Genomic DNA, 12660 nt, shown 5'->3' on the forward strand with positions numbered 1-12660 from the left:
AACTCAGATTTATTATAAGAGCCCTAAGACTGACAACATCCCACATATACCTTATCCATTACATAATGATGAAAAATATAAGAAAGCTGGACTTCATAAAGATCATTAGATGCAAATGGATACAGTTGTCACGGTGCCACTGAACATTCTGGAATAGTAGCATTTCTCAGACATTTTGATGATAGCTTATGTGATACAGAAGTGTAATTTGCATCAGGTACAGTTGAGAAATTACTGTGTGGGAGCAGCTAAGTAGTAGAGGAAAATAGTTTTCTGAAAAATCCAATGGCATACCGTAGAGAGCATACTGACTGACTGGTTGCATCACGGCCTGGTTTGGTAACTCAAACGCCTAGGAATGATGGAAACTGCAGAGAGGTAAACACCGTCCAATCCATCACAGGTTCTGACCTCGCTACCATCAAAGGGATTTATAGGAGGCACTGTTGCAAAAAGGACGTCAATACCATCTAGGTCCCACACTATTCTGGCCATGCTCCCATTTCACAACTACCATCGGGAAGATGGTGCAGGAGCCTGTAAACCGAGACCACCAAGTTCAAGAACAGCTTCTATCCAGCAACCATCAGACTTGTGAACATTACAGAGCACTAACCTGAGTAACTATGATCTTTTATGGACCCCTGTGCCTTTGATTGCACTACAGACTTTAGTTTTGCCTATTATGATTACCTAGTATTACTGATTATCAACTTACGGTATTATTAATTATGATATATTTATCTGTGTGTTATTGTATTTACGCTGCAGCAAGTAAGATTTTTATTATTCTTTGAAGGTACATATGACAATTAAATATTCTTGTCTTGACTCTGGAATCTTGACTTTACAAAACATAAACTAACGTCATTGGGAGAAACAAATAATCTTTCTCTTCTCATTATTAAAATGGTGTTTTACTGTTAGTATAGTTGGGAATTAACATTCCAGAATAGTTGATATTTAGAAAGGGCTGGCAATAGGGAAAAGAAATGAGTGGCTTGACATTGGGACAGTAATGAGAATGATTTTGATCAACAATATTGGGTACTGGAATTGGTATGGGTTGCAGAGATAACAGGGGAGCAATAAACATCAGTCCGGCTGAGTTACAGGCTCCCGAAAGGCAACAGCAATATTAAGCGGAGAATTAATAAAATTAAGAACTGAAACGCTGAGTGCAATGCAATAATCGTCGGTGACTTTAATCTTCATATAGATGGGGTAAATAAAATTGGTATGAGTAACATGGAGAATAAGTTCATAGAATGCAAATGGGAGAATCTTGTGAAGTGATTTGTCATTGAACCAACCAGGGAACAGGTACACACCGTTGTCTTGCAGCACAAAGAGATGATGCATAAATTAGAATTGAAATTGGTGTCTGAGGTTGAAATGTAATTCATTTTCAAAGCTCATCTTTTCTGTCACTTCTATATTTAAGCAATAAAATGTCAACCTTTCAAAAGCAAAGACAAACAACATATTTTGAAAATCGGAAATAAAAATAGAAAAATTTGGAATTACTCAGCTGGTCAGGCAGTGTCTGTAGCGTGAAAGGTTGAGTTAATGATTCAGGCTCAATGACCATTTATCAGAAGTGGGAACATTCAATTTTAAGTTACAGAGAAGGGGTAGGGTGGAAGAAAGTAGGTAATCTATGATTCAGCCAGGAGTGTCAGACAGATGATTCATTTTGGCTTCCTCCTGAGATCCCCACCATCCTCAGCCAGTGTGATTCTCACCACATGATGTCAAGAACTGGTAGAGAACACTACAAGCAGCAAAGGCTGTGGGACTAGGCAACACATCAGCTGTGGTACACAGGACCAGGCACTTCAACCATTTCCAGCCAAGCTGCCCAGTATACTGGACAATGTGGTAAATCATCCTGGTGTGTCAAGTTCACAGAAGGCAAATGGGAGAACGGTCTGTTGCTGCATTGTACATAGAACAATGGCCTGTTGCTGCATTTCCTGAATTGCACCATCTTGCAGTTGTCAGGATTAAATTCCATCTGCCAATGCACTGCCCAACTTTACAACTGATCTCCAATCTGCTATTGCCTTAGACAATCGTCCTTGCACAACACCATCAATTTTCATGTAATCCACACCTTTTCCTGTATTCACATTCAAATTGTTGATTTATATGACAGACCTGTGTTACACCACTGATCACAGATTTCCGATCAGCACAGCATTTTTCTACCACCCTCTGCCTTCTACCACCAAGCCAATTATAGATCCAATGAGCCAGCTTGCCCTGGATTTCATGTGCATTAACCTTCTGATCCACCTACCATGCAGTACCTTGTCAAGTGCCATACAATACAATATCTACTGCCCAGCCTTCATCAATCTTCGCAAGTCCCCCATCAGAAAACTCATTTGAGTTTTATGAGGCAGGATTTCCGTCAAACGAAGTCATGCTGACCATCCCCGATCAGTCACTGCCTTTCCAAATGTGCATAAATCCTATCCCAGATATATTTTTCAATGATTCCCAACCATGTGCATAAGGCTCATCACAATAATACTTTATTCACAGTCACAATCACAATAATATTTTATAAGCCAAGTATGTTTTACAACATACGAGGAACTTCATTTGTCATACAGTCATAACAATAAAAAGCAACAGGACACACGAAATACATTTTGACATGAACATCCACCACAGTGACTCCTCCACATTCCTCACTGTGATGGAAGCGAGAAAAAGTTCAATCTCTGCCTTCTTTGTCCTCCAGTGGCTGGGGGCCTCTAACCTTCCGTTGACGGGATGATTTTGACTCCCGTAGCAGGCGGCGGGCCTACCTCATCGGGGCGATCAAGCTCCTGCATCGGGCGGGGGGGATCTTAGCTCCCTCGCGCCGGGCGATCTACCCCGGGTCGGGGCTTGTTGAACGTCGTGCAGCTTTTGGAGCTCCCGACTGGTCACAACCCGAGACTGCGAGCTCAGTGATGTTAAAGTCCGCAGGCCGCGCTTGGAGCGTCGATCCCAGGCAAGGGATCGCATGCTCAGATGGTAAGTCCATGGCCCCGCGGTGGGGCTCAAAGTCAGTCCCAGGCAAGGCCTCCAGCTCCACGATGTTAGGCCGCAGAGCGACCGGAGGTACAACCTGCAAAACAATCGCATCTCCGGCAAGGTAAGAGATTGAAAGAAAGATTCCTCTGACCCCCTCTCCCACCTAAAACAAACCAGAGAACATTTAAACAAACTTTTAAAACTTACCAAAAATAACAAAATAAGTTCGAAAAGGACAGACTGTAGGCGAGGCAGCCATCGTGCATCGTCCCCTGGTGGTATATTGACCTTTAGTTACCTGGATTACTCCTGCTGCTCTTCTTAAACAGAACAGTCACCCTGATTGTTTGCCTTGGCATGTTATTCCATGAGTGACATCTTGTTTCATCTTGTGTGAAGGATTGTACTGTTTTCGCTGCCATGTGATCATCACATGGAGTTAGATTAAACAAGTTCACTTATTATGTTGAATTCCACAAATGCATGTATTTTGTGCAGTTCACATTTGCATGGATCAGTTGTTATTCAAACCATATATATATATATATATATTATTTGGGTTTGTACACATGGTATGCACACTCATCTCCCATCCCCGAGTACCCATTTCCCTTTTAGCCCCTCTGTCCCCTTCCACCCATATTCCTCTCTCCAGCTTTACTCTACTTAGTAGAGGTGACAATCGCAGCAGCAACACTTGATTGCTGGGGTGCTTAAAAAACACATTGTGGAAGCATTAAAAAGTGAAATGGTGAAAAATGTGAGCCCCGGCAATACAGCGAGGGAGTCAAATGATAATGCTCTCAAGTGACCTCTCTACAAGACGGGAGAACTGAATGGAACAATTGGTTCATAACGTCGTTTCTCTCTCGTTCCTCTCTAATTTCACTAACCCTCCCGTACGGTTTGTTCTCGGTTACATTCTTGGAAATAATAAAGCTTCAGACATATGAGTAAAAATAATTGAAAACGGTGAAGTCTTTGGTCACAACAGTTCACCCGGCCTCGCAACTCGCACACACAGTCTGAAGAAAAGTCTCGACCCGAAACGCCACCCATTCTTTCTCTCCAGAGATGCTGTCTATCCCGCTGAGTTACTCCAGCAATTTGTGGAAACGTAGAAAATATGTGCAGGAGTGAATTGGCCTCCACAGTCTTCTGTGACAGAGAATTCCACAGATTCACAGCTTTCTGGCTGAAAAGGTTTTCCCCCCATCTCAATCCTAAATGGCCGACCCATTATTACATCTATCTTCGCACACAACCTGCTCATTGGATACAGCGGAACACCCACGGAACAGGTCTCCGGAACGTTCATTTTGACTAACGTTCTTCACTCTTTTGTTCAAATCTGCCAAAATAGTCAGAAAAACACTAAATGTCAAGTAAGATTTTCACACCAAAATATTTCCCCGTACCTCCAAAATGCGGGAAAAAACTGGTCGTGATGAAAATAAACTTGCATGTACATTAAATAGGTGCAACCTATTTAACCTCGAGTCAAGAGTTTGCCATTATCATATGTACCGGCCACTGAACGATGAAAATTTACATAAGGGTCCCAACCCGAAACTTCGTTGTCCATTCCCACCGCATATGCTGATTTACCCGCTGAGTTCCTCCAGCATTTTGTGTTTTGCTCAAGATTCCAGCATCTGCAGTTCCTTGTGTCTCCAATGACACAAAATGCTGGAGTAACTCAGTCCGAAGAAGGGTCTCGACCCGAAACGTCACCCATTCCTTCTCTCCTGACCCACTGAGTTACTCCAGCATTTTGTGTCTACCTTGCTAAAGCCGAATGTATTTTAAAGTTATATTACTAAAAAACTGCAATTCGATGATTATTTTTGTTTTATTTAGGCATTAAAGAAATCGTCTACGCAGCAAGTGTTTGAAATGGGGCAGTTTGAAATGGGGCATCTTAGCTTGAAACGCAGTTCTATCTTGCCCTTTTAATAATCTAGCGAACAATTTAAAATTACTCCAAAGGTCTTTTTTTCCCGTTGAAAATGAGGTGTGGGAATAAAAAGTCGATAATATGAATGGCGGTCCTAGTTGATGCCGACGTTATCAATCTCTTCAAAAATCAGTCTGAAGAAGGGTTCCGACGAGAAACGTCGCCTGTCCATTCCCTCCACAGATTTTGCCTGACCGGCTGAGTTCCTTCAGCACTTCGTGTTTTGCTGATGATTCGTGTCTCCAATCGACAGAACCATTTTGCCTAAATATGATGCAATGTCGTACAAGGCGTTTTTACCCAGAATATAACCATTCCCTTGATGAAAATTCTGCAAGGGGCATGAAAATATCGGAGGTGGAATATTCAGCCTTAACACATTTTATTAAATTGTGGGCCACATCGATTATTTATGCAGCTAAAGGACCTGAAAAGGGGGGGTCCAACAATACGTAGATTCGAACAGGTGTGGGAAAACTCTTGCACCTTCTCCCTTGTTTCCTGGACCGCAGGCTCTTTATGTAACATATTATTCTCACAGTCCTCTTTTGCAGCTGATTATTGTCCTTGGGCGATGGACAGCCCGACGCAGCAATCAAAGGGCGGGCTGCGATTTGGTCCGGGTACGATGGCCAATGGGAACGGCGATGGGCGGTGGGTGGGTGAAGGCTTTAACGCCAAGCGATCTACAGCGGCTTGCGATCGCTCCTGTGTAGCGCTCAAAGATACAGCGCTCGCGCTGGAACTTGCAACACTGCTGTGTTCAGGGAGCCATTTGCACTGCTGGTATGCAGCCTAGAGCTCGCAGTGTTGCCTAGTTCAGGGAGAGATTTGCACTGCCGAAGCTTGCGATTTTCCTGAGTTCAGAAGTTCAGAGAGAGGTTAGCATCACATAAGCTTGCAACATTGCTGAGTTCAGGGCACCGCTCTCATCGCTGGGGTACAGCGCAGAAGCTTGCAATATTGCTGAGTTCAGGCAGCGCCGTGCATCGCTGGCGTGCAGCGCGGAAGCTTGCACCATTGCTGAATTGAGGGAGAGACGTGCATCGCTGGCGTGCATTGGCGAAGATTGCAATATTGCTGAGTTGAAGGAGCGCGGCGCCCTGCAGCGCCGTGCATCGCTGGTGTGCATCACAGACGCTTGCAACATTGGTGAACCGAAGGATCGGCGTGCATCGCTGGCTTGCAGCGCAGAAACTTGGAGCATTGCTGACTTCAGACAGCGGTGTGCATCGTTGGCGTGCATCGCCGAAGGCTGCAGCATTGCTGAGTTGAGGGACCGCTGCGCGTCGCTGGGGGGCAGCGCTGAAGGTTGCAACGTTGCTGACTTCAGACAGCGGTGTGCTTCGCTCGCGTGCATTGCTGAAGATTGCAGCATTGGTGAGCCAAGGGAGCGCCGTCCATCGCTGGCGTCCATCGCTGAAGGTTACAACATTAGTGAGGCGAGGGAGCGCCGTGCGTTGCTGGCTTGCGGCGCAGAATCTTGCAACATTGGTGAGCCGAGGGAGCGGCGCGCCCCGCCGCCGGGCTTGCAGCTACCCCCAATGGAGGAGATGGAGGAAGAGCTGAAATGCCCGGTGTGCGGGGCTCTGTTCCGGGAGCCCATCATCCTGCCCTGCTCGCACAACCTGTGCCTGGCCTGCGCCCGCAACATCCTAGTGCAGACGCCCGAGGCCGAGTCCCCGCAGAGCCGAGCCTCGGCTGCCGACTACGACTACCTGGACCTGGACAAGATGAGCCTGTACAGCGAGGCGGACAGCGGCTACGGCTCGTACGCCGGCTTCACCAGCGCGCCCGCCACGCCGTGCCAGAGGTCCCCGAACGGGGTGCGGGTTTTCCCGCCGCCGCTGGCCGCCCGCAACTCGTGCATCACATGCCCGCAGTGCCACCGCAGCCTGATCCTGGACGAGCGGGGGCTCCGCGGCTTCCCCCGCAACCGTGTGCTGGAGGGCATCATCGACCGCTACCAGCAGGGCCGGGCCGTGGCCCTCCGCTGCCAACTGTGCGAGAAGGCGCCCCGGGAGGCCACTGTCATGTGCGAGCAGTGCGATGTCTTCTACTGCGAGGCGTGCCGCCTGCGCTGCCACCCTCCCCGCGGGCCCCTGCTCAAGCACCGCCTGCTGCCGCCCGCCCAGGGCCGCATCTGCAGGCGCCTCAGCCCCCGCAAGATCTCCACCTGCACCGACCACGAGCTGGAGAACCACAGCATGTACTGCGTCCACTGCAAGGCGCCTGTCTGCTACCAGTGCCTGGAGGAGGGAAAGCATGACAGCCACGAGGTGAAGGCGCTCGGGGCCATGTGGAAGCTGCACAAGGTGAGCGTCTGGGCTGTCGCAGTGGTTGTGCATCGTTGACCATTCCTCCCCCTCCAATATCCTAACCTCAAAATGTGAGCATCAGAGGTTTTTGGTCTGCCACAGCGGTTGTCCAGTGTTGACCTCCATTCCGTCTCCCCTCCAGTATCCTAACCACAAGCTAAACATCTGACCTGCCACACTGGTGTGTTCAGTATTGACCAAGACATCTCCAATCGCCATTCCCAAGTAAGCATTTTAACTACAAGTCGACCCTCTGGCCTGCTTTAGTAATTGTCCATTATTGACACCACCCTCCCCCCGCCCTCCAGTATTCTAACTTTACAGGGTAAGCATTAGCAAGGCATCTTGCATGCCACGGTAGTTGTTCAGAATGGACTAATACATCTCCGTTCTCCCCTCCCCTCCAGTATATCCTAATCTGGAAACAGTTCAACATGTAGACACAGCGTGTGGTTCCACTTTCTTGCATCTAGAGACACAGGGTTGTACAGCACAGAAGCTGTTTAATATTTTAGAGCTGAAAGCTGAAACGAAGAAACGTTTTAAAAAATATATTTTAAAATTGTTATCAAGAATGTTTGTAGGATAAATTATTTAATCCATCTCAATGCTTCCCCTGGAGTATAATGATTTTGTTACGACCGGTACATAGATAGGAAAGGTTTAGAGGGACATGGGCAGACAGGGCTAGCTTAGATAGGGGATATTGGCTGGCATGGGAAACCTGAGCTGAAGAACTGTTCCTGTGCCCTATAACCAGCAATTAAACTGACAAAAAGTTATTTAATTTATATAACTGGCTGGCTGTTAATAGAGTCATGTTGACCAAGTTGGCATACTGAGCCACTAGCGTAGTAGTCCCATTTGGCACATAGCCCTCCAAATCCTTCCTATTCGTAGGATTGTGCAGTGTGAGCGTTAGATAATTTGTCTCCGTCTGCTGTCTTTTTCCAATGCAGAATGGGAATACCGCATTTACTGTTACGTGACTGTTTTACTGTTTGGAGTCAAGCAGCAGCAGGTTAATTAGAAAGATTTTGCTGTTTCTAAATATCTCTTTTTCAAATCCACATGCAAAGGATGACAGTATGCAGTTGCTAGTCAACTTGTCACTGTAGGAGCTACTTTACTTTGTATGAATTTCAATTGGCTTGTTGGCATGAATTCTTTTTGATGCATCCAGTTACAAATTCTGCCGTTTGGCGTCTTCTGGGGACACCTTTGTTGTCAGCTTTTCAATAGAATGCTTAAGATTTTATGTAAGAACGCCAGCTGTTTTATGCTGCAGGATCTTCCGCGTATCTGGATTGCACGGAACATGAGAAAAATAAAGAGATGTGATTGCAGGGATAAAATTGTTGGAACCTTGTGATAAAATCATAGTCGCAGAAAATAAATAACACAGATGGAGGTTATTGAACCAGTGGAAAAGAGTTATCCAGTCTCATGGTGGTTTCCAGTACTAGGTCCGTAATCTGCAGGCACGGCTCTTCCAAAACACATTCATGTACCCTTAAAAATTTGTGAGCATCTCCGCGTCTGCACCCCTTTTATGCACTGCATTCCAGACTCTGTCAACCTCTAGATAGAAAAATATGTTTAATCTCCCATCCAAACAGTCTTTCAATAACTTCAGATCAATAACCCAAGATGTTGACCTGATCACTGTGGGGTGACAAAGCATATGTTATGAAAGGAAATAGGTCTCGCCCATTTACTCCACCTGGGTCCCTCTTACTGTTGAAAAAGATGTCACCCATGGTTCCATTGGTAACACTTCCACTGAAGAAAGCAGAATTTGGTACTGTCCTTTGTTGGAGATACAAGTACAAAATCCTGGTGCAGCACTAAGTGGAAATATTAACACAATGTCCCCCTTTGCTCTAATGGATATTCAAAATCTCACAGTACGACTTCAAAGAATATAGGAGCAATTTCCATCCAATTCAGAGCTGTAAAACCCACATTTAAGTACATTTTTTACTGCATGTTTAAGTTAATTTAAATCAATCTAATAGGAAGAGATTTATTGGAGTTTTTGTGTTCAGAATTTTAGAAGTTACCACTTTACAGAGACACACACCATGCTTATTTGGACAACTGACCATCTAACATTTGTGACTTTGCAGGAAATCTATTAACTATTTTTACTCTCATTGGCAAATCACAAACAACTTCACATTTATTGCTGTGGTTGAGGTGCTCCATAAACTCTATTACTGGTATTCCGTGACCTTGATTGACAATGGCAGGTTTTAGAGGTTTACGTTTTATGTTCTCTTTCAGAAAAAATATTCCATTGATTTGCCATAAGACATTTTTTTTTTAACTGAAATTTCTTAGCAACTCCTTCATTCAATGTAGCAGATGGCCTCTCTTTTCTCCTTGCTGTTATCAACATATGTTTGGAGCACAGCAAATCAAATGTGGCTCTGCTTTCCCAACCCCCACTGCAGCCTCTGACCCGTATTGTTCACAGCCATCAGCTGTAAGCTAATGAGAAGAGACACCCATTGTCTTCCTTATCGGTACTTTATGGGGGTTACTTTCATTCCATTAGTCTCCTCATTTCATATCTATAACGTGGACCATGAAACATAAGCAGGGTTTGCTAAATATTTCCAATTTCAGACAAGTATTTATTTTGGTTTACACACTGGGTATTTTTACTTCACTCTTGGTGTCTATTCAATTTCAATGCATCACTGCATTGTTAAAGCTTGACAGCTATTTCATTAATGATGCTAATTATAACAAGACCAGCTGCATTTTTGCATGGTGTAAAATAAATCTATAGGCAGTTACTGGCAGCCATACCCATGAATAGATTTTTAAGACAGCATCCTTCTGTCTAACACTTAATTCAGCTGTGAGCATTTTACTGGAAGTTCAGAACTTGATCTGTAATGTGTCATTCACTGTGTTTAGCAAACTGGTAATAGTGGACATGTAAAATATATAATTGAAAATATGCCATCTAAAATGTGATCAAATGGCTGATATTTGTTGAGATGATGCTGATAATTGTTTTAAACACATTTAGTATTATTGCAAATACCGATGCCAACATTGATTTTTTTTTAGCTGAAACATTCAAAACATTTTAATTGTCTCTAATGCAGGCCAGCATTGCTATTTGCTTATGCAGTGACAGAGAAACTTGGGCATAATGCACCGGCTTTTAATCTGTTTCCTTGATTGCATACAACAAATAGAAATTAGTTTAGCATTAAAGACCACATTCCTGCAGTGTCTTTGCAACAGATGTACAACAGGACATCTGCTTGACATGATGTCTGGGGACTTGCCCATGACTGTAAACTGCCTGGCCACCTCATCTAAACAGCTTTTAGACTGTATAAGTACAGCTTTGAGATGTTGCACATGGACCGTGGGAATGCCGATTAATATGCTGGAAAGCTGTTGTGTGGAGTTACGGTTTTTAAAATGCAGCTTTGTCTTACAGATTGAACTTGCAGGAATATTTATCATAGACAAAACACTGAGTGATGCAAAGGCATATGGTTGCAGATTAGTCTTCTGGGTAACCTGCTCACAACTGACTAGATGCTTATACTTAACTAAGAGCCCAAATTGCTATCCCTTTTATCTACCCTTTTCATTTTCTTTCCTTTTATCCCCCTTCATTTGCCTCTGCCTGTCCTCTTCCATTCATATTCCACCCCCGGTTTAAACATTTTGCTCTTCCTCTTCTTTCCTATCTGACATCATCCCTTTTCACCTCTAGTCTTTTTTGTTTATTCCACCCATCTGCCTGAACACAACATCCTTTATTACCTATATCCATCTATCACTTGCCAGGCTTTATCACACCTTTACCTCTCTTTTCCAGCTTTTTCCCTCCCTGTTACATCTGCCTGAAGAAGGGTCCCAACCTGAAATGGTCAACTGTCCATTCCCTCCACAGTTCCCTCCACACCCACTGTTCCTCCAGCATTATTTTTTGCTCAAATGCTATTCTTTCATTGACCTTCAACTTTTGCACCTTTTCATACCCTTTTCATACATTTCAACTCACTCATTACTGATGTGGTCAGAGGAAACAAATTGCCCTTCTTGATACAGATAACGAAAAACAGGTGGACACCCAACACATGTATACCTACTGGAAGATTAGAAACATAAAATGTTATCCAATGGCTGACGTTTGGTAATGTTATGCTGATAATGCATTTTAGCATGTTTAGTATTTCATTTGGAATTTAGGAATTGGCAGTTAATTCCTTTTATTTTTTAACCTATCAATCATCAGGGGAAAAACTACATATTTAGTGAAGTATACTGATTTTAGAAAGCATTTTAGGAAATATGTCACTGTAAATCTGATCCAAATGTTATTCTCACACTCCCTCACTATTCCAAGTCTCTTCCTTTTTCAACAAATGGCATCAGTCATTTGAGCTCAACATTTTTAATTAAGCATGTGGGAATTTCGTTCTCAAAACTCATTACTTCTTGCAGAGCGGCTGCCTCACAGCACCAGAGACATGGGTTCAATCATGACCTCAGGTGCTGTATGTGTGGAATTTGCATGTTCACCCTGTGACCGCACGGGTTTCCTCGGGGTCTCTGGTTTCCTCTCACATCACAAAGATATGTGGGTTGGTAGATTAATTGCCCACTGTAAATTGTCCCCGAGTGTAGATGAGTGGTAAAATCTGGGAGGAATTGACAATAATATGGAGAGAATAAAGTCGGATTAGAGTAAATGGGTAGTTGATGGTCAGCATAGACTTGGTGAGGGAAAGAGCCTGTTTTTATCCTGTATCTTTGTCTCATTTTAGTGTTTGTATTTCTCATCATAAATTCATCCATACGCATTTTGCTAGATTGTGCTTGTAATTTGGAAAGCGGTTGTTTAAATTTAAATTGCCACATGGTGACAATTTGTGTGATAATCTGCTTGTATCTCTCACAATAACTCTTCTGCTTAAGGGACAGGGAAAATAATTACAATGTTTCTCCTTGCTCTTTCCCCATTTATCTTCAATAACTAACAGGATGCCTTCACCACCCAATCAGCTCCTAGGATCATAGGTGTCCTGGAGAATTTCACCTCTGCATTTAGTTTGTCATTGAGTAGCGAGAAGACAGAGTGATGTGTGCAACAATGCACTGGGAGGGCATTTTGTGTTTTCTTTCTCTTCCTTTGACATGGAGCATCCCAAATCAGGACCTTGCAGGTTTCTTTTAGCTTTTAACAGTTAATCTTCAGCTGTTTACTTAAAGGAGATAGGTTCCTTTTCCTTTGATCTCTTCAGGGTTTGCTTTGTAATTTAATGTTTAAGCTTGTGTACGGTTAATTGTACTCATCCATAGCCTTCTTAGAGAGAG

General features: G+C 43.9%; 1 protein-coding gene across 3 annotated transcripts in view; it reads left to right on the forward strand.

The window, feature by feature from the left end:
- Nucleotides 1-5644: 5644 nt before the first annotated feature.
- trim9 (tripartite motif containing 9) overlaps nt 5645-12660 on the forward strand; it is a 54600-nt gene continuing 47584 nt past the window's right edge. For 2 of the 3 annotated variants that reach the window (XM_078406706.1, XM_078406705.1), the window contains exon 1: nt 5899-7302. In XM_078406706.1, the coding sequence (XP_078262832.1) occupies nt 6532-7302 (771 nt within the window). In that variant the 5' untranslated portion in view covers nt 5899-6531. Of the gene's footprint in view, nt 7303-12660 lie in introns of all 3 variants that reach the window. The other variant, XM_078406707.1, reaches the window with a different exon arrangement.

Source organism: Rhinoraja longicauda, chromosome 10, assembly GCF_053455715.1.
Source record: "Rhinoraja longicauda isolate Sanriku21f chromosome 10, sRhiLon1.1, whole genome shotgun sequence".
NCBI classification, from domain to species: domain Eukaryota; kingdom Metazoa; phylum Chordata; class Chondrichthyes; order Rajiformes; family Arhynchobatidae; genus Rhinoraja; species Rhinoraja longicauda.